Below are 25,304 nucleotides of genomic sequence, written 5' to 3'. Positions count from 1 at the left end.
ACGCCGGCTTTCGTATGTAAAGATATATTTATTGCAGTTACATTGTGGTTCTGGATTAACACCGAAAGGAAACTCGCGTCGCGGAGACGATGACGGACAGAGACGGCCAGGCCGGGCCGCGGGACGCTCGCTGGCCGGCTCTGCCGATACTCTCACCGCTTTACGCCTACTAGTGATAAAATTGGACGAGAAAATTGATAATACACATCCCATTGACGATCATTGGGACAGACGAGGGTCAAATAAATACTACTTACACTAGAGCACCCGCGGGTGCGGACACATATATACAGACAAGGTAAACGAGATACAAACAAGATACGGTCGGCGTCCCTCGGCGGCCGGCTCGCAGCAGAGGCGGACCGACGCTTTAAAATATCACATCACAGTAAGAGCGGCTCACTCGGAGCGCTCGGGGAATGTAGACACCGCCGGCGCGGGCCGGGGACGCGCCATACCAATATTAAGTACACTTCATCACATCGAGCGGCGACGCCCGGGGCGGCTCGCTCCTAGCACTAACATTAACGGTCAATATACAGACTTGTGTGTAAGGCACTGAGGGCCGGGCCCGGGCGGAGCGCGGCTCGCGGGCGGCCGACCCCCTTCACTAACAATTAATTTAGAATCTTGCACGCTTTCGTTTCACTTAACCTAACTTACATACGATATATATAAAGGTCAATAACCCTCGCACTACCGCTACCGCTATATACAGTGATTAAGGATCCGTTATCTATAAGGGCCGAGCAGCGCGGGCGGCCGCGGCTGCCGGTCCGTGCTAGTTCCCGAATCCTTTTACATTCTACTGAAATAAACTAATTGGAAGGATTACAATTCATCAAGTGCGGAGTGTCTCCCGTCAGACTACATCGGACACGTTGATCTATCGTCGACAATACTGTAAGTCCATCGTGCAGCAGTTCCGCCGACACCTCGTGGAGCTGGAAGGCGACGGGTCCCGGCCCCTTCCTGTCTTCGTCGTTGTTGTGGATGCTATATGAGCCTCTCCTCGGGCGGCGGCTTGAGCGCGTGCGTGATCATTTCGGCGCGCGGGTTGCAGTATTCCTGTCCGGAGGGCGAGTATGTTCCTCTGGTAGCTCTCTTCCGGCGGGCCTGTGCCGCGAGCGCCGCCAGCGCCCCGGCCGCCAGCAGCAGCGCCAGCAGCGCTCCGCCCGCGCCGAGCGCCCACCGCGCCGCTCGGGACACCCCGCCGGTCGCCTCGCTGGCCTCCACCCTACGAGAGCAGTTCTTGCCGCCCCAGCCGTCCACACAGTGACACATGTAGTCCACTTCTGAGCCACAGCGCTGCTCGCACCGTCCTCCGTGCAGACAGGGCCCGGGGCCTCCGTCCCCCTCCTCCCCCCGCTCCGTCGCCGCCTCCCATCGCACACAAGGGTCAGGCAGCACGCATCCGTCGCCACAGAAGCCCTCCGGACACTCGCATCTGTGGGCGTAAGGTGGAGTGTGAAGTCACTGATGAGAGTGTACTCAGTGTTTGATGTACGTGATGTCTGTGTGTGTATGTGTGTGTGTGTGTCAGTGTCAGTACACGCACGTGTATGTCCCGGGCAGGTTCCGGCACAGCCCCGGGCCGCAGCTGACGGGTCGCTCGCTGCACTCGTCCACGTCCAGCTCACAGCGAGCTCCGCGCCACTCTGGAATGAGACGCACAACATCTTAGATATACATATATAGACACATAAACTCGCTACATTTCTTGTGAACTCGGAGCTGTAAAATGTTCATAACAGAAACGCTTTCTGTTTAAAGTGAATTTTTTATAAAGGCGTCCTTTTTATTTTGTCTCTGGTCACATGCTGTCCTCCCCGGAGTAGCGCGGACACGGACCAGTCGGAGCATCCACAGCGATCCTGGAGTCAGCCAGGAGGTCTCGTTGGTCGCCAGCGAGGCATTTAGTCATTACGTGCTCCACACTTTAATATGCAGATTAAAATATACATCTAAATATTTTATGTGTTATTGATTCCTATTATCTCTCTCGATTTTCACCCGCTTTTATGAGATTATAAAACACGATATCCACGCCTTTAACATAATATATTATCCGAAAATTTTATTTTCAAGTCAGAATAACATGCGTTGCTTGAAGAAGTGCCTCGTACAGCTACATCGTAATGCCAAACAACACTTTTCCCTTTTAATTTTTACCAAAAAGTTTTGTAATAATTCCATATATTCGTTCTTTCGGAGTCATGTCATAGCGAGATAGTACAGACAAGGACAATAGAAGACGCTCATATGAGACACGTGGGGGATGGTCTACTCGTGTCTCTGTAGCGAGGAGAGAGGAACCGCGCACAATGAATGATGATCGTATCCCTCGTTAACACAATAGAAACTATATTCAGTACATTCAGTATTGTCGTTGGCTATCTCGAAGTAACTTGTATTCATTCTTTAAAACATTGTTGGCACGGAACAGAGTTTACCTTTGAGTCGACATCAAAAGCCAGACGGCGCGGCGCGTTCAGCCGAGTGTGTATTGAAATATTTATAACGAAAGAAACGACTCGATAAACGATTACTATGTAACTTTAAGTATTAACGACCCACAGAAAGTGTTCAAGCAATATTTAGTCATACTTTTAATTTATAATAAACACGAATCTCAACGCGACTCGACCTTCAATGTGCTAATTGTGTAATAAGTAGGTCGAGTCCATATATTCCAAGAGGTACTATGAAATAATTTGTAGAATTCCCGTAGTCTTCTCTTCCTGTAAACTCCTAATTTATAAGACATCAATAGCGACCAAGCAACGACACTGCCGTGGCAGACCGCCTCGACGTTTCAATACAGCGACGATCCACACTTTGGTGAATAAAGAGTAACGTGGCGCCTCACACGACACACGGCACACGACACACGACACACGGCACACGGCACACGCATCATACATAATGAACGTACGCAGCACCAACACTCCGACGGCCACCAGCACTCCCCACGGCCGAGTCCGGGGGATCATGGCGGCGTCACGGCTCACTGCTGGTAACGTGTGAGTACACGGCTCGTCTGTGTTCAGTCGCAAGTCTTTTTTCAGTTAGTGTTTGTCGCTCGCCGGAGGGAGGTCAGTGATTCGCAAAGTGCAGTTTCCTCATCCGCCGCCGACTTCCTCCTCGCACAACACGTGCCGGCTCGAGGCTGAGCGCACCGCGACTGTTCATATTAAGGGAGAGACGACTGGTCACGGCGACCACTCCGCTCCGGACGGGGCGCGGGTATCGATCGACGATTGTTTCTTTAATCGCTATTTATTATCGACAGAATTTCTTTATCACTATTAAAATGTAAAAACGTAAAGTTTGAGAAGCGCTGATTCTTATCACGGCTCTTATCTGTATAACTCGATTGCGGTCGATGAAGCCCCGCGCTCCCCCCTCTCCTCTCCCCCCAACTCCGCGGCCGATAGCTCCGCGTGAGGTGTTATCAATAATTCATCACACCGCCATCGTCACAGAGTGTCCTCATCCTTTACATGAGTCACCTGTTTCATATTCATAGCTCTGTGGTCGCAGCGTGTGACGGGCAAAGTCACGGCATATTGACAGAGGATCGTTGAGTACTCGGTTCGGGCGCACTAATAATCTCACTCTCATGGCAGAACATACAATGTCTAACGACTTGTAACCAAAAAGAATAAACTGATAAATCACATCACTCATATGAGCAGATCAGAGCTCGATCGACGTCTTAACCTGTATATGTATGTATGTACATATGTATGTGTACCTGGTGGGCAGTCGCACGTGGGCGGTCTGGTGGGCACACAGCGTGCCCCGTGCAGACAGGCGGCGTCCGCGCACTCGTCCCGCTCCTCGTCGCACAGCCGTCCGCCCCAGCCCGCCCTGCACGAGCACGCCGGGGGTCGAGTTTCCGACGCGCACGCGCCGTGGACGCAGGCCGTCACCTCGCAGAACGCCAGCTCGCAGTGGACGCCCGCGTAGTCCGCGCCACACGAACACGTGTAGTTGTTCCCGGTCACCGGATCTGAAACCGCGGCCGTGTTGAGAGGGCGGACTGCGACCGCGCGGAGGCGGCGGGGCGAGCGTCTCACCGGGCGTGTCCTGACACTGCGCGTCGTTGGCGCAGGGCGCGTGGCGGCAGGTGGTGGCGGCGGGCGAGTCGCAGCGGACCCCGCGCCACTCGGCCGGACACTCGCAGCGGAAGCCGCCCGGCTCGTCCACACAGGTCGCCCCGTGACCGCACGGACCGGACGCGCACTCGTCGATGTCGTTTTCACACCTGCGGGTAGGAAGGGTCGGTGAGTCGGCGTCCGAGGGACGGGGGAGCCGATGGACTGGTCGGCGAGTGGCGTCCCACTCACAGGTCTCCGTCGTAGCCGGCGGGACAGAGGCAGCTGTACTTGGCGACTTCGTCCTTGCAGGTGGCGCCGTTCCGACAGTCGTGGTGGAGGCACTCGTCGATGTCTCGCTCGCAGTAGTCGCCGGCGTACCCGGGAGGACAGGCGCAGGCGTACGAGTTCCGCACGTCCTGGCAGTGCGCACCCCGCTGGCACTGCGCCTCCACACACAGCACACAGCCCGCGCCCTCGGAGGCTCCCCAGGGTTCGCCCCCGAGCAGTGCGTAGTGAGGCTGGGCGGCGAGCAACGTCGCCGCCGACCCCACGAACAACTGCTCCTCCGTGAAGAAGGGCAGCAGCAAGCCGCCCACGTGGACCGCTCCCAGGCAGCCCTGCGGCATCGTCGCATGTAGTCATTCATTGTTAAAAAATAAATTTACTTTAAAATAAATCCCGGCAACTAACTTTGAAATATTCTCCGGCCAAGTTGTCATCTATGAGGTCATCCTCGGAGTACTCCATAACATTCGGGTCCGTGGAATTCTCCATCTACCGAGCATAACGTTTAATATTTAATCATTATTCCCTCTGTGGATCGAGAATCGGATATACGTTTCGAAGAGACACTCACGGCCGGTAGGATGGTGGTGGTGGAGGTGGTGGTGGTGAGGGGTGGTCGCGGACTGGGTCGCACGCCTCCCAGCGTGATGAGTCCGGTGGTGACGAGACGCTGCCAGGCCGCCACGTCGATGTCGTCGGACAGGCCCAGCTCCTCGTGGCCGTCGGCGTCCACGAAAGACCCTGAGATACGACACGTGGATGTCACTCTCTCCGAGGGTTAGTGATGTGTACGATTATTGGAGCGGCTGCTCGCCCTCACCGTTGATCCTTCCGTCTGCCAGCGTGAGTCGCAGCGTGACCCAGGCGAGGCCGGGGCGCCTGAGTCGCATGCGGCGCTGCGCCGGCAGTCCGCCCAGCCGCCATTGCACGCCGACCTGGCCGTTGTAGAGTCCGACGCTAAACACGGCATCCTCGCCGTCCTCGCGCTCTGCGCGGAACAGCGTGCCGCCGGCCTTGCTGCGATAGGTGAGGGTGAGCGAGGCGGGCGGCGCGGGCGGGTCCAGCGCGTGTGCGCCGCCCGGCTCCCGCAGCCGGTAGCTGAGGACCGTGTCGACGCCGTCGAAGGTGGCATTGGAGACGCATTCGTAGCCGCGGTCCAGATTGCGGCAGTGGGAGTTAAGCGGGCAGCCCTGCAGCTGACAGAATTCCACCTCCGCGCACTGCTTCCCCTTGTAACCGGAGGGACAGATGCAGGCGTAGTCGTTCCAGGTGGTGCGGCACTCGGCGTCGTGCAGACAGGGCCGAGAAGCGCACGCGTCGTCCGAGACCTCTCCCGGCAACACGCCCAGCGGGTCCAGCGTCACGTCCCCGAAGGGCGGCGGCACGCGGGCGCCCTGCAGGGGGAAGAACTCCACGACGGTCACGTTGACGCCGTTGGAGACCTGCACGTCCTGGATCACTCCTTTGAAGTAATCGTCGTCGTCGGGCTCCTCGGTGACCGGAGGAGTGGGTGGGGAGCTGCCCTCCGCGACCGCCGGGGGCTGTGGCGGGGGCGGGGGGCCGCCCAGGTACAGCACCTGGATGGTCGTGATGATTTCATTTTATGTACATTCTTATATACGAACAATTAATAAATAAATATTTCAATTACATTAATAATCTGTTTAATTTATTTAAAAAAAGCGGTAATCTCCTAATCTGTTTTCACTGTATGTACTCCTGATGTTTAAGTTATGAATTTTAAGAAATACAATTCTATTAAAAATAGGAACAAAACAGTAAACAATGACGAATTTAAATATCCATAGAGACGAGCCAGTAGTGGTTTCTAAATATTTCGACACAGAAAAACCTTCCTCCTTTTTTCAAATAACCTCGGGTGTGGTAGACACGTCTTCTGTTAATGTAAACTGACCTGCGCGTCGAGCTGCTTGGCGGCCGAGATGGATTTGCGGAAGTACTCGGTGCCGTTGAGTTTCACCTGCACCAGCGTCGAGTTACGGACCACCTGGATGAGGTGCAGGTGTCCGTTGTCGAGGCGCGTGCCGCCCACCGTGTAGTCCTCGGGCGTCTGGTTGAATCGCAGGTGCACCAGCAGTTCGCCGGCCTTCAGCGAGGCGGCCACAAGCGTATCGTCGGGCTGGCCGTAGCGCGGCAGCGAGCCCAGGTAGAAGATCTGGCCGGTGGACTTGCGGGTGCGGATAAACATCGATATGTCTAGTGCCGCGTGCACGGCCCGGCGCGCCGCCTCGCGCACCGCCACCGTCACCACGGAGCGTGGCCGCGCCAGTTCCTGGCCGAACGTCGCCGCCGTGTAGTCTGCGGGAGAGGAGCGGTCAGGGGGCGAGGAGGTACGCGACACCAAACACTTAACGTAGAGGAGCACACTCACTGTACTGGCACGTGTCGCCGAGGTGCGGACGAGGGCAGGTGCAGCGGAAAGCGGTCCAGCGGTCCTCGCACACTCCGCCTGAGCGACAAGGGTTGGGAGCGCACTGAGGTGTCCGGGGACAAGACGCTAGCACCCCGCGGAGTACAGCCCGCGCCCCGCCACCTGCGGCTTCTTCCTCGGGCGGAGGCTCCGTGCGGGCCTCGCCTGAACCCGAATTGGACTCTTCGGGGAGGACCTGTTGAAATTGATGTTTCTTGATCGGTATTACACCAAACACATCTCATTGTGATGTTAACAATCCAGCTTATAGAAAATATTGTACGATGTTATAAACAGAGTTTACAATAAAAAAATACTTGAAGCTATAAAGTTAACTTGTGCTAATGACCCATTGTCCGTTGACGACGACGTCCTGAAAGCAGCCCACGAAGAAATTCCTGGAGTGTCTGGCAGGGCCGTGGCGGAGAGTCACGTAGGAGGAGCCGGCCGTGCCCAGGCGAGTTGACGGGAACGAGGTCCAAGACGCGTTGGTCGCCTCGTTCTGGTTGATGGGATAGATGGTCTGCTCCTCGTTGGCTGCCAGCACTAGGTGAGAAGTGTTCACTGTCACGAACACCTGGAGAAGTCGCTCAGTAAGTATATAACAGGCTAAAAGAAACGTATTAACTTTTCCTAGCGAGATACCTTCTGCCAATTACTATCGTTCAGGTTAGATCCTATGAACACCCCTTCCCACTTATTCAACAAACTCGACTGCAGGTTGAGTCTTCCCTCGGACAGTTCTAGGAAGAAGAAAGTCAGACCGCGTCCCATGGCGAGGAGTCCGCTGCCCAGGGTGGTCTTGAACCGGAACGATATGTCGTAGCCCTCCTCCCGCGACGTGTTCACTTCCGCATAACTGAATTTTTCCAGAGACATCGTAGTGATCTGTAATATATCGAGAGGTTAGTTTAGAAAACGCTTCAGGAGCCACGACCGAGGAAGACGACGGGTCGCCCGACCTTCTCGCAAGCGGGTCCATAGTAGCCCGGGGCGCACGAACAGTTGAAACGGTGCTCGTCCTCACGCACCAGCCAGGGCAGACAGGTGCCGTTATTGCGGCAGGGCGCGCCGTGGCAGCCCGTCAGCACGACGGAGCAGTTCCGGCCTCCCCAGCCCGCCTCGCACGAACAGTAGTAGGAGGCCGGTCGGTCGTGGCAGCGGCCGTGCTCGCAGGGGGCGTAGCGCGCGCACTCGTCGATTTCCAGCTCGCAATGCTCGCCCTCGTACCCGGGCGCGCAGTGGCAAGCGTACCCGCCGACGGCGTCTACGCACTTGCCGTTGCGACAGGGCGAGGAGGCGCACTCGTCCACGTTGTGTTCGCAGCGGGCGCCCGAGGTCCCCGCCACGCACACGCACTCGTAGCCGCCAGCCGTCTCGGGGGAGAAGGGCCGGTAGAACACATCCGGCAGCACCATGTGCGGCTGCGGCCCCACGCGGACCGGCGGGGCGTCCGGGGCGCGGTACAGGGACACGTTCGAGCGCTGCAGACACACGCCGCCGTGCAGGCAGGGGGAGCTCTCGCACTCGTCCAGGTCCGTGGAGCAGTTCTTATCGGTGAAGCCCGGGTGGCACACGCAGTGGTAGTCGTTGACGTCGTCGATGCAGGTGCCTCCGTTGCGGCACGGCAGGGAGGCGCACTCGTCGATGTTGAACTCGCAGTCGTCGCCCGCATACCCGGTGCCGGCGCACTCGCATGTGTAGCCGTTCAGACCGTCTATGCACTGTCCGCCGTGCGAGCAAGGCTGAGACTGCAGGAAGGACACCCGTTATTAAAACTGATCGACTCCAAGGAAGTATCATGTCAATAAAGTTATGAAGTGAGCGACTGACTTCACAGTCGTCAATGTTCGTCTCGCAGTGTGGTCCGGTGAGTCCCTCCTGGCAGATGCAGCGGTAGCTGGCCACGCCGTCGATGCAGGTGGAGCCGGCGGCGCAGGGGTTGGCCGCACACTCGTTGATGTTTATTGAACAATCCTTGCCTAAAATTACAGTAAACAAATCAGTATAAGTTGTAAAATCTTTCAAATAAATCACTCGTTGGATATATTACCTTCGAAACCCTCGACACAGGTACATTCATAATTATTCTCCAAGTTTTGGCACGTCCCCCCGTTCTTGCAAGGCAAAGACAAGCATTCATCGATATCCTGCTCGCAGCTTACTCCCGTGTATCCTTTAATAATAAAAGTAGCAGTACTGAGTATACGGAAATCGAATACAATAAACATATAATATAATAAAACGCTATAAAAACCTGGCTTGCAATAACACTGGTAGGAGCCGGGCATATTGAAACATTTCCCATTGTTACATATGTCTGGCATCAGTGCACACTCGTCAATGTCGTTTTCACAAAATTTTCCTGAAGCCAAATGAACATATAAGTCTCAAACGAGATCAAAATATTATTTATATTAAAATATTATTTACCTTCAATTATAAAAATCAGTAAGGTAAGTTTCAAGTGTAAATTACCCATCAGTTTTTTTTTTGTATTTAATATATAAATTAATTAAAATAAAACCATGGAATGATTATACTATGAACGTACAAAACGAACGATTGCAATATATGGCCCCAGTTGCAGTTTACACAAGTGATTTTAAAGTCACGAAGAACAGAACATTTTAAAACTAAAGTGCTAATTGTCATACATATTGAGTTGTTACATATTAAAATAATGACAATAGAATATTATTTAAGTTTTTATCGCTTTAAAATTTATTGCCATAAATGAAAAAAACACGACTCGCATATCATACTACTTTCCAGTTCTAGCAACATTGGCAAAATCGTCAATTTCACGTTTGACAATACAAAATGTCAGTTTGTCATTTGACAGCGCCGTAAACCTGAATTCGCGATAATAGACGCTAAGTTAAAAATAAATCAAAACCATTAATTATTATCAGATTAAAATATCAGAGAAATGGAATTCATTATTAATTTCGTAATATAAGAATCTATTGCACAATATTTCTTAAAATGAATGTGTAATTTCAAAATGATATATACCGTGCGTAATTCTTTAAGGTTATTAAACAGATACAGTATAACTGGTATTAATGTTATTCGAACAACTTGCACTGAAATTCCCATAAAACAGAAACCTGTTGAAAAAAAAGACTTCAAGATTCTACTGCAGAAATATAAAGATAAAATCGTGTTCAGTTCCTACTTAGAACATGAAAAGTTAGAACTTGGTTACTTCAAGTATCACATGAAAACTATCAAGAGAGCCAAACAGACTCAGGAAAAGGCTTTACAAGAAAAAAGTTTACCACCACTACCTCTAGCCTTAAGGTATTATGTTGACAAAGAAAGACTTCTAAACAATGAAAACGAACCGGAGTCTGTTGCCTCGGACAAAACCTTTCAACTGCCTTTTGGGGAGACGACTCCCGTTGAAATCAATGAGCAAGAAACGCAAATACAAATATCACAGGAAAATGAATTTAAAACAAACGTTGACCAATGGATGACAAACTATGAATACTTTGATGACAGTCATCTCACGTCTGGTGTAAACAATGACGATACTCATAGAGACTGGAGTAAATATTACGGCACTCCCGATCCCAATGCCAGCATCAGTCAAGTACGCTGCGGGGGCTGTGGAGCCCTGTTGCACTGTAATGACCCCGCCATACCCGGATACTTGCCAAGTGAAATATATACAGGACGGAAAGTAGAGGAACTCAAGACTATGGAATGTCAGCGATGTCATTTTCTTAAGGAATACAACATAGCTTTAGATGTCAACGTTCAAGCTGAGGAATATGAAAAACTTTTGCAATCCATCAGGTTTGTGACAGATTTCTACAACATTCATAAGTAGTACACATTTAAACGTGATTACTTACATTTATCTGGATTTAACCTTAATATATTTAGGCATGCTGAGGGCACAACATTTGTGTTACTGTCATCGGCCCATGAGTTTGATAACAGTAGAGTTATGGAAATGTCAGGCTAAATAAATACAGGTGGAGAGTGTATGTACGTAATATGGCTGTGCCGTGTGTTCCATATGTTAATCAGAAGTAATAAATTTGCAGGTATGTTAAGTCTCTATTGCTTGTAATGGTGGACCTGCTCGATTTCCCCTGCTCCTTGTGGCCTGGCATAGTGGACATCATCGGCACTGAACGACCAGTCATCATAGTAGCTAATAAGGTAATGACTGTTCAATATTCCCCAAATGTGATTTAAATCATTTTTCATGTACCTAATGCCTTTATGTTTGTTTCATTTCAGGTGGATCTCCTGCCCGGGGACAGTGTTGGTTACTTAAAGAGAGTCAAAGAATGTTTAATGTCAGAAATCCAAAAAACTAAACTGAGTGAGGCCAACATTAAGTATATAGCATTGATATCAGCCAAAACTGGTTATGGGGTGGAAGACCTTATATCGGCCATGTTTAAAACTTGGCTCTATAAAGGAGACGTTTTCTTAGTGGGTTCTACAAATGTCGGGAAGAGTTCGTTATTTAACGCGCTTCTGCAATCCGATTACTGTAAAGTACATGCAGTTGATATCGTCAAAAGAGCAACTGTGAGTCGCTGGCCCGGCACTACTTTGAATCTCCTAAAATTTCCTATCAACAGACCATCCGGATGGAAAATAAGACAGAGGAGTCATAGACTGCTCACACAGAGAAAACTCATGAAGGTAGAAAAAGAAATAAGAAAAGGCCAAGTGTTGGGGCGGGATGCGACCGAGGCTCCGTCCCTGATAGGACACATCGGCAGAACCTTTTCACAGTATCAAGCATCCAACGACAATACAGCGGACAAACGACATCAGTTGGTGGTTATCGACGAAAAGAATCCTCTTTTCAAAAAGAGCAAATGGCTGTACGACACTCCGGGGGTGGTGCTCTCCGATCAGATCCTCTCCCTGCTCACCACCGAGGAGCTCATGCTGGCCATACCGAGGAAACTGATAAGACCTCAGACCTACTATCTGCGCGAGGGCTCCACCTTCTTCATAGGAGGCCTGGCTCGAGTGGACCTCCTGGAGAGCGAGGACGCGTGTCGCTTCACCATTTTTTGCTCCGAGAGTCTGCCGATAACCGTGACGGAGACCAGGTTCGCAGACGAGGTGTATGATAGCTTCGTCGGCACCGAGCTGTTCGCGGTGCCGACTGGCGGCGACGAGCGACTTGAGAGGTGGCCGGGGCTGAGGAGGGGCGGCGACATGGAGTTCGAGGGAGAAGGACCAGACGTCTGTTGCGGAGACATAGTGCTGTCGTCAGCGGGCTGGGCCGCTGTCACGGGCAAGGCGGGCGGCCGGTGCCGGGTGGCGGCGTGGACTGTGGGCGGGCGGGGGCTGCACCGCCGCGTGCCCGCCCTGCTTCCGGCCGCCGTCACTCTCAAGGGCCGCCGCCTGCGTGACACACCCGCGTACATGATCGGAGGCGTGTTCACCGGAGACGAGCTCTGACCTCGAATCGCAAAAGACTCATTAAAATATAATTGGCCCCTTTTCTTTGTCGTTTCACTATGCCCCAGACCCGTCGTTCTGTTTATAGAACCCGATGAATAAAACGAGTCATTATCAGTATTCGCCGGACTGAAGGAAGTACTTCAAGAAATCGAGATTTACACTTATATGGTTTTTCCTATTTTAATATATATATCACGTGCTGATGGCCGAACACAGCCGCGTTTATGAAATACAATCGTAGTGTCTGGTCCGGAAATAAATAATCATATAATAAAAGTCAAGACACGCGTGTTCAGGGAACGGCCGTCGACACGCTGATACAAGCAGTGCCCTCGTTATTATTCCACTATCTAAAACAATATCTTCACTAGTGTTTCAACTGTTACTGTCCAGCGACGCCTTGAACTGGCAAATCATTTCATTTTTCATTTCGTAACCGGGAGTGTGGAGCCTGGTTGTGTGTGGAGCGTGTTCTACATCTCTTCTGATATTCACACAAGTTCTGTGGTCCGCACCACTCGACCCTCGGACCACAGACACCTTGGCTGCTTGTTGTGCTTGCTTGTTCCGTTATCTTCCGATCCTCTGCTCCCTCGGCGCCTCACCGGTCAGGCCTCGTTCAGATTAGATTTCATATTGTCCTTGGTTTAAGTTTATATTTCTTGGGATCGTTGTTGACGACTTACTAAAATTAATTGTTTCCTTACCGTGTTATATAATGTCAGTTATTTCACAAAATATGCTCACACATACACATGGCCTGCAGAATTTCGTACATTTAGCGGACTGCATCTAGCGGGGGATCGGATCGTATATAGTTCTACAGAAAAATCCGCGGTATATGTCTATACCTTAAGGATAACACACTATATCCATTTTACAACTTTTAAAAATTTGTAATTCTAAAGCGTTTGTTGGAAAGCTATTTACATAAATACGGTTTTAAGTCTTATCAACATAAATTACTTCGTTTTCAAGCCTACATCACTATCTGTAAATTAGTTTTTAAATCATGTCAATCGGGCGCACCATGTGAAAGTTATCATAATATAAGTTTAATAATTCTCAAAATTAATGAATTATGTCCCACTGACCGGTGATTCCCGGCGGACACGTGCAGTCGAAGGCGGCGCTGTCTCTGACGGTGCAGGTGCCGTTGTTGCAGGGTGTGGAGGAGCAGGGGTCCTCCTCGGCCGCGCCCGGGGCTCCCTCCCCCGCGACCGCCTCCACCTCGCACCGCGGCCCGCTCCAACCGGCCTCGCACTCACAACGGAACCCGCTCGCCTACACCGCGAACAGACGTTAGAACGCTACCTCACACCTCACACTAGTGTAGTGACGGACTCATGTTCAGCGACCCGGCGGACATACTTCAGACGGGAAACACACGCAGTGACACTGTTCATGTTAGGATCGGGAGTTCGTGATGGGGAATAAGATGTTATTACACTTTCATTTGCTGAGCCGGTCACCTTCCTACTGTGTCTAGTAATGTTGGCGTGTGTCGTTACTCACGAGATCTCTACAGGCGACGGCGTGCACACAGGGCGAGGAGGCGCACCGCTCCGACAGGGACTTCCCCGACGGACCAGTCTCACAATACATACCTGGGGGTGATAGAGGGGGGGCGGTAAGTGACGTGCGCGGACAGCGACGGTTAGTGATACGTCCATGCTGAGAAGCTAGAACTAATTAATGTTTCAAAATACGTCTTCTATTATATTATATAAGTATCTAACTATACTAAGACACCTGAACGACTCCGACTTCACATGCACAATGAAAAATAAACGACAAACAAAACCGCAAACCAACACATGTCGACAGCCTGGGGCGTTCAATGACAAGGAGGCGACAAATACAACGACATCGCTGGTGGCTAGTGGCAGGAGTCGGCGGGCCGGGGCTGGCCGCGGCGACTCCTGCCTGCAGCCGGCAAGCGGCACAACGAACGGCATACAGCCACAGGCGGGCGGGCATCGCACTACGGGCTCGGTACCTTATAACTAAGTCAATGTCTTCTTAATCCTAAGAGGCGCTAATACACTCTAGACGCGGAGAGGGACGCTCCCCCCCGGCGAGCGGCCCGCTGAAGAATTCAATGGCATTAAAGGCGACGCATCGTATCAGACACAACCGATCAATACGAGAGCCGGCGATCCTCACCCCGGTATCCGGGCGCGCACACGCACTCCAGCCTGTCCTGGGAGCGGAGGCACGTGGCCCCGTTGAGACACACGCCGGCCTCGCACGCCGTCTCCAGCGACGAGCAGTCGGGCGCAGCGCCCGCCGGCCCGTAGAAGCCCAGGTCGCAGGCGCACACCATCTGGCGAGACATCACCACACAGTGCGAGTGAGGCGGACACGACACGTCCGCGCACGTCGCGCCGGGCGTGGAGGGAGGCGCGCCCGGCGTGGCGGCAGGCGTGGGCGGCGCGGCGGACGGCGGCGGCGGGGTCGGCGCGCACAGCGGCGGGGAAAGGCCCCTCGCGCACACGCAGCGGAAGCCCGCGCCGCCGTTCTCCTCGACGCAGGCCCCTCCCGCGCCGCACGGGCCGGAGGCGCAGGCCGACATCTTGTGGCAGCGCTCGCCCGTGAAGCCCGGCAGACAGGCGCACACGAACCCGCCGTACGTGTCGTAGCAGGCGCCGTGTCCGCACACGCCGCGTTCCTCCTCACACTCGTTGACGTTGGCCTCGCAGCGCGGGCCCGTGTATCCTGTCAACACCGAGCACTACGTATATCGACCTCCCCCCACGGAGTCTCCTCTCCTCGTTTACTGTGTCCGTGTGTACTCACCGGTTCCGCTGCAGTCGCAGGTGTAGTTGTCGACCTCGTCCACACACCGTCCGCCGTTCAGACAGGCGTCCTGGCCGGCCTCCGCACAGTCGTCCACGTCGGTCTCACAGTTTCGTCCGCTGTAACCTGCGCCGGGCCCGTCGAGTCGATTAGTACTTCAATGTGGATGTTCCTCATCCGTCCCTCATTTTATTCGATAGAGTTCATAGAGATGGTACCTGGAGCACATTCGCACACGTACTCGTCGCTCCCGGGCGGCACGCTGCAGCTGGCGTTGTTGCGGCACGGCTGGGCGGCGCACTGCGGGTCCAGGGACTCCTCCAGCTCGCAGTGAACGCCTGTCGTGGATGTTACAGACGAGTAGGTTAGTGTGGTGTTGTGGAGTCGTCGGGTGGTAGTGTGGTGTGGTGTGTGTAATGCTGACCGCGGTATAGCGGCGGACACAGGCACGTGTAGTCTCCTCTGGCGTCCTCTACACAGCGCGCTCCGTGCCAGCAGGGGCTGGAGGCGCACGGGTCACCTTTGTCCACCTCGCAGTTGTTGCCGGTGTACCGCGCTGTACAGTGACACTCGTACCTGCGACGCGGACGGGTTATGATGTTATAGACATATACACCTCCATACAAAAAATGTGTGGTGTCGAGAGCCTCGTCCTACTTATCGTGTCTCGAGATGCAGGTGCCGTGTCGGAGGCACGGTTCGTTATAGCAGTGATCTTTTGGGGGTATCCGCAGAACGTCCTTCCCGTCTTTGCCTGCAACACGAGTAGGATAATAGTACAACCCTCGAATGAGTTCGTTAACGCCATCGGTTTCACTTGGTCAAAGATATTTATCGGGTTGCTCGGTACTTACATGCATCCGTAGTGAGGGGACAACTCGTAAAGCGAGCACTCGCTTTCAGTACGTGTGCTGCGTGAAACTCTAGCTGAGGACCCTCGTGCACGCAGCCCGAGAACAGGTTCCCCACCAGCACCACCGCGCCGCCCGCCTCCAGGGCTCCCATCGACAACAGCTCTGGGTTCCATGTCACGTTCGATATCACCTGACGGGGTGAAGTCACACATTATTACCGTATCATATTAACGGTTCCTCCGATTCCGAGTGCGACCTACCTGTGTATCTTTATCGACTTCTAGCAGCAGGGCCGGCGGGCTGGGCAGGTAGCGGAGCGCCACCCAGTGCCAGCGGTTATCGAGCGTCTCCCGCGCGAGCCCCACCTCTCGCGGACTCAGCCCGGGCCTCGCCCACGACACGACCACCTGCTCCAGCAGGGCCGTCACATGCAGCGTGTAACCCTCGAACCGCTGAGAGAACAGCTCACCACCTGACACAGGACCGACACTTAAACGACCACCAGCCACACATGTGTTTATCTACTATTGTTTCGTTGAGATGATCAAAGGGAGGGGAGGAGCGTGCAAGACGCGATGGGATGATTGATGTTCGACAAATTACTTTTTAATACTCATGATATCGAACACAAAATTCAGTGTAAAGTGAAAAAACTAGTTACTGGTTTGTTCCCGTCACCCGTGGTAGCGGTGTGGTGAATTGTGTTATATTGTGTATTATATTGTGTTATTCCTGTCCCACAACTTTTTACTTCATCAAGTTAACATCGTCATAAATTATAATTTTAAATTAATGGAAAAGAATACCCTGTCGTATGGACGACACCTAAAAACCTCATGACGTTCATTGTACACGAAACCGTATCGAAAACGTTTAAACCTATATTTTGAATATGTCAAAGGCGGCCGTCGCTCTGCAATAAGTCCATACAGTGACGTGTGATATGATGTAGTCGCACAGTGAGTGGGCGGTGCCGTACCCAAACCGTGACATACCTGCGCGTGCGCATCAGACTAACGTCCCAACAAACAACACGCGGCGAACGATTAGCACGTGTTATGACAGAATCAAAATATATTATTATATTAATAGTAGGTGGTTCATGTTACGAAAGGTCAACTGTCGATTGAATCATACCGGTCGCTGCGGACCACGAACACCGGCCTACCGCTTGTCTAACTGTTATAGAAGGACGGACGTACACAGGTACCAGCACCGTTACTGATGTACGTTATAACAACAGAACATAATAATTGCAGTTAGAAGTATCTTCATATCTGCATCGTCATATTGTTCACTCACCGACACATGTCCTGAAGCTGAGACCCACGAGTTGTTTTAGTGAGAACGGAGTGGCGAGTCGGATGTACGATGAGCCGTTGAAGTAGGCCTCCGGGCGCTCCGACTGGCCCAGAGGACCCGCCGCCTGCGAGCATTGACACCACACCAACAGAGACAGGAACACGCACCCTGCAACCAGAGGTGACTTATAACATTACGTAACAGTCAACACATATGATACCAGATGTCAAATGGATCATGTTTCCCTGACGGCCGCCGACAGAGGAGATGTTTGCGAGCACAGGTCCGTTACGGTGTGTTTAATTTTCAAATATAAATATCTGTTGTGTCCTATGAGAGCATCATCCTACAACAGTTGTATCTCGCTGTATGACACCGTTTTGTCAACTATTATTTGTGTAATATCTTGCCGTGATACGCTCTTACGTCGTTTTCTGTATCGATGGCAAGAGACAAATGTTATAAGGTAAATCAGTCAATATACAAACATAAGTATACATTTTACTTCGATTAGTTGTGTATTGTATGTAGAAATATAATAATAAAAAATGCGTAGTCACGAGGACACGACGAAAGAAAGAAAGAAAGAGAGAGAGAGAGTATAAGAAAAGCTTTATTTAAATGTGTACAACCACACAAAATTTTTAAAGTAATATTTTATTCACTTTGAGCAAATTCTAAAACTTGTTCTATAAAGTTTTTAAACAGCTAATTTCATTTAAAACATATTACAGATACGTTACCAAAATTAAATTAATCACAGTTACTTAATAAATTAAAAACTAAGTGCTACAAGAAACGTGATCTTACATCACTCAGAGACTGTAATTTATATATAATCAAAAATTCATATTTCTTTAAGTTTTAAAAATCTTCAGACAGTTCTTATGTCATCACCACAGTTGTCGGCTGTTCCGCCATCTGTATGTTCCTACAGATGGTAATGTGTTAATGTGAAAAATATTAATAGATCATAATATTCTATAGATGGCATGGTCTGAACAGGAAGCCATGTGATCCATACACGGAACAATCAATGTCAAAGTTTTTTGACCGCAGCTACTATACTTTAAGACCACAGCATTAGGTGTCTGATCACGTTCCACTACCGATAGTCGTGGACTTCAGCCGAGAGTCGAGTTAATCAAATTAGAATCGATTCGACACGGTATCGATTCGCGGTGAACTGCTCGCTTCACGTTGTTGTGGAAAGTACGGTGGATGAGAAAGAAAGCGGACGAGGCTGACGACGACGCCGCTGTGGGAACCGTCACATACAGACATATAAATGTATATATACAGGCACGACACACACACACACACACACGAGACACGTGAGAATATACGTGGTTCAATATGACATTTATAAACGCTGTGAGGCCATCAACAGAACATGATATACACCAGAACATAATATGTTGATATCGTTTAAACTTTAAAGTAATGTCTTTGTTGGTTTTGTTTTTCATTAATATTATAATTACATCAATAATAACTTATAAACAGCTCGCCTTCCCTTCAAATCATGAGAATAAATAATCTGTAAAATAACTACAACGAAGTTACCAGTCTCAAGGTCCTGATCGTATTTTGTTAATGTCTTGCCATATAGTATGTGCTATATTTAAATATAACATGACATTGAAATCAATCAGCTCACGTTCATATTACATCCATCTTTCGCCAACATTATAAAGGAGGAGCTTTCGCAGCTCATAACATAACAGTAAAAAATCTATATTTATAATCAATTATCCTAATCATGTTCCATTGTGGGATGTCATCAAAGCGTCGAGGAAATCTCAACTAGTTATAGAATTAACATTATACATCGTTACATCCCAGCAAAGGTTCGCATCGGTCTTGCGACACCACCACAGCGAGGGTCACTAGTGCTGGTGATCAGGGTGGTGGCGGTGGTCCAAACTGTCTTCATATTAACATCGAGTAACCAAGCTGTACTAATGATAAACCCACACAATAGCAACATCTCATTCACATCAAAACGGGACAAACAGACGAGTTATTATATGTATTATATTTGTTGATGCAACACAGATGATGGACTTTCTTATATATTTTGTACTGTAAGTGTGACATGGTAACTCTATTAATAGTTCAACTGTCAATATCAAGACACAAACAACTGTTTCGTTCAAGTTTTCACCATGCTTTCTTTATATCGTCTGGAGAGTGCTGGACTGTCAGTTCACTCATCAGCAGGAGGAAATGATGTCGTAGGCGGTGAAGGTGCCTTTACCCCGTAGTAGAGTAAGAGTTTCTTCAGTCAAGCCTTGCAGACACACAAGTGTGTCTCTTCTATGTAACACGATCTCTGAAGTTTTATTAAATGGCTGATCACGTCGACCTCGTCATCAGAGAGACCTCCGCCGCCTGCGGTTTCCTAAAGCGGCAATACAACATATGATCCCCGTGCACCTCTCCACCTGGCAGTGGGCGGGTCGCGCCGGGTGAAGGCGAGCGTGTGGTGTCGTCAGTATGAACTGTTTCACTAGCATCTACATATCGCCCGGCCCGTCCGTGCAGACGTGCGTGTTGTCGTACATCAGGCACTTACCGGCTAGATCTCCGACCATCGCCTGCTGTTTTGCTGACCAATTAATACATAAATATAATATAAAGTCGTTTTTATGTCGTGTTATTATCGTTTCCATTTGCCCTTACATCTCAGGGAACACGGCCGTCGTATTTGATGTCTTCGTCATTATAATATGACATCAATGTACCAATCTTGCATCATCGTTTGCGTCCCTTCCCTCCGTGTGTCCGTTCAACATTAAACTGTTTAAAGATGTTATTGAAATCGCCCGAGTGTTATACGTCTATTGACAGTGGTCATGCTTCATGACGCTACACCGGATATACAGAAACAAAAAACGATTATTTACTTATATATCATTTAAGACTAGTAAGTAGTTTTAGTTTAACTTTACACTGCAGCATGCGTTATGTTTGACATTTAATGGCCACGTCTTTTTTGTGTTAACGTCACGTACTTGATGTATTTAGTTACCACCAGTCACCGACCTACGCGATTCTTTGAGTCACTCCGTTCTCATATCATTTCCAACAGAATCCTCTTTACTTTTGGGAACAGAGTTACCAGGAATCATCAATGGGTATTATTCTCCTATAACGGTCGGGTTCGATGTCCCGAGCTGGTTATTTTCGAAAGTCGTTTTAAGTTCAACAATTGAATAGCAGTCAACAACAGACGTCATTGTTCTGACGATAGGAAAATACAATTCGGACGGAGTCCGTGATGACCTGGTGTATGATGTGAAATGAAATAAACGAAGTGGCCTTCAGAGACGACGCCACGAGCGAGTGTTGCATTGTTGTTGTGAACGGTCGGCTGCGAAGTAGGAAACAACTGGGACGCTGGGCTCCCTCGATATTAAACACGTATTTGCTTTCTATGTTGTTACATAACAATCTCTCGCAACCGGTAGACCTTCACCTCCGTCAACAAACACTTGAAGGTATTCAATGCGTCATCAATAAATCCCCGCAACACGCCGCGGTCTTTCTCTGCATAAAACTTAGAAATCATTTATGTTTGCTAGGCGAATACTAGACGGAAACAACGCTAGGCTACTTGTATCTTTAAACTGTTATAGGTACATTTTCATGTAACATTATTTAATAATTGCCTCAAAGAACCTCTCCAAACTTAACGGACGCTCATTAAAATTGTTCGGATTCTTCTGCGCGTATAATAAGAGATTGTATGTCAGTCATTAAGGCGGCCGGCCGTGTATCAGTAGGAAGTTGAACGCGCTGCGAGCGACTCATGACATACTTTTTCTTCTCTATACAGGTAAATGTATTTTATAATGATTAAAATAACAAATTTTACGATTCACGTAATCGACACGTTCCTATCTATAAAAGAACATTATAACAATAGTATATACATATATGTATGCATAGTGACAATCACAGTACTACAAAATGAATGCGCAGGCGCATAGCGGTCCGATGACGTCACCGAGTACGAGCCCCAGAGGTGAGTCACCGCTTCCCCAAACCTCGGCCAGGTGTAGTACAATGAGTCACAGGCATCGGTCATTCATGTCCCAAGGCGTCACTCCGTCAACTACGATGGTATCGTAGCGACCGACAACACAACAGTATCTGTCCCGCAATCGTTATCCTATTTATATTATTTTTTTGTTAGTCAATACAATATCATGAGAACGCTACAACTGTCTTTGTTATCGCTACATACTTATTCCACGGATTCGCGTATGAATGTCTAGGGAAACATTAAAACAGTGACTAATAAACGGAGTGATCTCCGATCATTCTATACTATCACTCACCGGCCAGTCACCGGCCTCCGTAACGGGACTCTTTCGCTAAGCAGATTATTTTTACTATACTGTACTATTGTGAATAATTTTCTGAATTTTGGAAGCGATATATGGCAATACAGTCGAAATGAGAGATTCTCATACTCGTCTAACGGAATGGTACGGTCACGGGGCCGTCGCTTCAGCGTTCACCGCTAGGCGAGGAGCCGCTCGCTGTCCTCACGAGTCAGAACATCCAACATGGACCTAACACTTTCATTCGTATTGTTAAAGTCTTTGCCACCAGCTGCCTCCCTCCCTCACATAACACAGTCTACCCTCTCCTCCTCCCACTGCTACACCGCCACATGTGACGTCAAGACCGAGTTCTTCCTACATTATTAATACCTTGTTTCAATTCATTCTATTATAATACTATATATATGTGCGTGTGGGTGTGTGGTGCACCCAGCGGATCGACAGATAGGTGATAATTGTATATAAATTAGGAACATAGACTAATATCGGAACACGATCTCTGTATAATATAGAAGGAATGTTTACATTATAAGGGTTTCCAATAATATACAATTGCTAGAATTTTTTAAATAAGCTTAAGACTTTTTTTAAATTTGAAGTTTCGTCTGGAAACAATCTGGTACTTGTTGTTTTTTTGCCACTCGTTGCCACTTAATAGTCAAGTTATTTATCCCTATAAGTGGGAGCGGGACCCTTTTTTTTAAACTGTGTGGCCCTAACTAAATTAGAACACTTGTTCTTTTGATAATATTTTGTTGATATCTCTTAGGGCGACAGTGGGGTACAAACAATGAGACTGTTTCACACGCCATGGTGGAAACACTACCAAGATATTGTTAATTGACGTTATAAAACTACAATACTCGTGGTCACTGATGATGCAAAAAACCTTAAATACTTAATTATTTTTGTTGCGAAACTTTAATACAAAAAAACAATTAAAAAATTACAAAACAATTTGAACAGATTTATTCGCACGTGAACTTTTAATAGGAAGTGGCTGAATCGCTGTATTTGTAAAAAAAATCTCAATTTAAACACGACGTTAATTGTGTGAACGAGAGTGCGAGAGTGATGAGTTACAGTTGAGTGAGTGAGGAGTGAGTGGTGAGATGTGTATCAGCTGTTACATGCGAACAATGATTTCTAAAGAACATGTAAACTCATCATGTGTTCGTGTCTAAGAAAGTGGAATAAAAACTACTTTTTGTGAAATTTCTGATGCTGTGAAGGTTTCTCTGAGTGATATTACTTTTTAATTTCCATAAAAATCTTTATTGAGGTCTGCTACACTTGCCAGGGTCGAGTGTTTCCGTATGGAGGGAAAACGTCTTGAGGTACTTAAGAATCAACGATATCTATATTTTTTTGGCGTTCTTAACAACAGTGACTTAAACTTAAAAGCGACTGAGACGAATAAAACGTTTTATAATTATCAGTTGGATGCAATATGAAGGAAAACCATCGGTCGATCGATAAATGAACCGCGATGGGAACCGTTCCCCCCCGGCTAGACATATCGAGCCGTCTGACTTCTGAGACTTAGCCGGCTAGGAAAATCACAGTAAATGGCATTTTACTATTCAAGTTATGGGTTCTACAAATTAAGGAAATGTTAATAAAAAACCATTATGAGTAATTATTACTCACTAAATAAGGTTTCTGTGCATTTTTAGATAGTGATAGGAGAAAAAAAAAGAAGGATTTAATTCTTCTAGCACATTTAAGACATCTGTTTACAGTTACAATTAAATTAAAATCAATAGATGCTTGAACATATTCAGCAACACAAGTTAGTCATCATTAGAATTTTAAAATGAGGAAAAATCCACTCGCACTTGATATTGTTGTTGTAACAAGAAGATCAGACCGTAGCGTTCAATCGACCTTATCAATGATCGTTCGGAACAAGTCATTTTTCCGCGTTAGTGAGAACAGCTGATCTGGTCTCGTACCAGCCGACTCTCGATTAACAGCATCAAGGGAGCGACCTGCGACTGTCGTGTTTGTTTACTTTGTTGAATCAACATCAATATTACACTTTATTGGTCTCCTTATTTTCCTTCAGCTTTTGTGGCTTGTCCATTCAATACACCCGCCTCCATGGCTGACTACGTCACCGATGCACATTGCACAGTCTATTATAAGAACTGTAAACCGTGTCTTCATTATCCGGCTTATTAAATTTATAACTGTTACATGTTTATTCATTTTACCGCTCATTCAGTGACTCCAATCATAGCATGACTTATGACGTGGAAGGACTTTTACGTTTTACTTAGAAAACTATATATGTATCTGTGAAATCTCTGAATATTAAATCTTTTTAATTCCTTACCACAAGGCCACGGAACCGTCAGGCTGCTGAAAAAGGCTATTGTTTATAACGCGGCGTATCATTACCGTATCAGTACCGTAGGCCTACGATAAATATTTAAAATACACGCTCCAAAAATTTTATTATAGAAATTACGCTTATAAATCCGGGTAACTCCTAGATAGAGGTCAATCAAATAGAAAACTTATAAATGTGAGACAAAACACAGTAAATGAGGGGCGAAGGCCGAGCTGACGCGCGTCACTGGGCACGCGGCTGTTCCCCCATTCACATAACACCTGCCCACTTGCACTACACTACAAGTTCTACTATACTAGATATTTTTTTTAATTCAATAAACCTAACTGTGTCAATAGACGGTTCTATTTATAAGTTAATGAATTCCTCTCGATGTAACAATACTTGAAGAGAATTACTAACTATAACACTGCATTTAATATTTTCAACAAACAACGATTGTGTTAGTCTATTGTTTATTTTCCTAAGATTCTTTGTGGACATACAAAAACTGGCCTTGCATTAATCAGTGCGTTTTCATCAAAATAAAATTAAAAATTGTACAATATGGAACTTTTATGACTATTTTGTATTTGATGGTCAACCTCAGAAAACAGTTTAATGATTATTTTAACTTGTCATTTAGTAATTATTGTATAATTGTACTAATTGAAGACCGTATTAAATAACTCCACCAAACATTAGTAACGCCGATGTATCTCGCTGACAGTAGGTTAGTGCAGGTATAATATAATTATTAAATTTCACTAATTTGATATATTTTGCCTTTGAGAAAGTGTTCATCAAAATAAATTAAATATTTCAACCAATTGAGGCAATACGATCGTGAATTTTACTGAAATAGTGAGGAATTGAAATAAGTGTGTTATGACTGGGTATCTAATGCAAATTTTACCACTACTAAATACCGTTGGAATACTTTTACGACTGAATTAATCACTAAGAATCATGAGTTAGACTAACCACAATAAAAAAATATGTTGAGCCACATCCGTTAACACAAAATATATTTTTTAAATGTTTACAATATTTCTACCTGAGAAATTTAGTACAGCGCGTCGCCTCCTGACAACTGTATCCACCTTCATTATGTTGAAATATCAACTTAACACAACTAAATCATCAAACTTGCACTGACACTGTATATATGTAATTCATTGTTGTCTTAAATAAACAGAAAATTATTATTTTTCATAAAATATAAATAAGAAACTAAAAAAAAAACTCGAAAAGAAAAAAAATAACACGGTCAACACCCCACATCCATGATTATTCGACGTATACTGGCATATTGGCAATTGAATATTTAATATGGTTTGTAAAATGTTGCCACCATATTTTGAAAAAATCCGTACCTGATTTAATTTT

General features: G+C 47.9%; 2 protein-coding genes across 2 annotated transcripts; one reads left to right on the top strand and one right to left on the bottom strand.

Moving 5' to 3' along the window:
• Window positions 1-8: 8 nt before the first annotated feature.
• On the bottom strand, window positions 9-25,227 carry LOC116765988 (protein crumbs). The gene is made up of 27 exons (XM_032668701.2): window positions 24,973-25,227; window positions 17,226-17,393; window positions 16,184-16,395; window positions 15,924-16,113; window positions 15,727-15,823; window positions 15,494-15,645; window positions 15,288-15,407; window positions 15,070-15,195; window positions 14,437-14,988; window positions 13,786-13,877; window positions 13,365-13,554; window positions 9,077-9,184; window positions 8,873-8,995; window positions 8,653-8,801; window positions 7,782-8,570; window positions 7,465-7,707; window positions 7,169-7,396; window positions 6,781-7,015; window positions 6,304-6,707; window positions 5,209-5,965; window positions 4,960-5,129; window positions 4,794-4,877; window positions 4,353-4,720; window positions 4,083-4,270; window positions 3,758-4,015; window positions 1,559-1,658; window positions 9-1,447 (listed from the first exon to the last, which is right to left on the bottom strand). The coding sequence occupies exons 1-27, from the start codon at window positions 25,022-25,024 to the stop codon at window positions 997-999; spliced, it is 6,606 nt and encodes a 2,201-aa protein (XP_032524592.2). The 5' UTR covers window positions 25,025-25,227; the 3' UTR covers window positions 9-996.
• On the top strand, window positions 9,669-12,311 carry LOC116775918 (nitric oxide-associated protein 1). Its single transcript, XM_032669007.2, has 3 exons — window positions 9,669-10,626; window positions 10,881-10,998; window positions 11,080-12,311. The coding sequence occupies exons 1-3, from the start codon at window positions 9,812-9,814 to the stop codon at window positions 12,265-12,267; spliced, it is 2,121 nt and encodes a 706-aa protein (XP_032524898.2). The 5' UTR covers window positions 9,669-9,811; the 3' UTR covers window positions 12,268-12,311.
• Window positions 25,228-25,304: the final 77 nt, after the last annotated feature.

The sequence above is a fragment of the Danaus plexippus genome (genome assembly GCF_018135715.1).
Source record: "Danaus plexippus chromosome 3 unlocalized genomic scaffold, MEX_DaPlex mxdp_34, whole genome shotgun sequence".
In the NCBI taxonomy this organism is placed as follows: Eukaryota; Metazoa; Arthropoda; class Insecta; order Lepidoptera; family Nymphalidae; genus Danaus; species Danaus plexippus.
The sequence above is the reverse complement of the archived record's forward strand: the minus strand, read 5'-3'. Positions and strand labels throughout refer to the sequence as shown.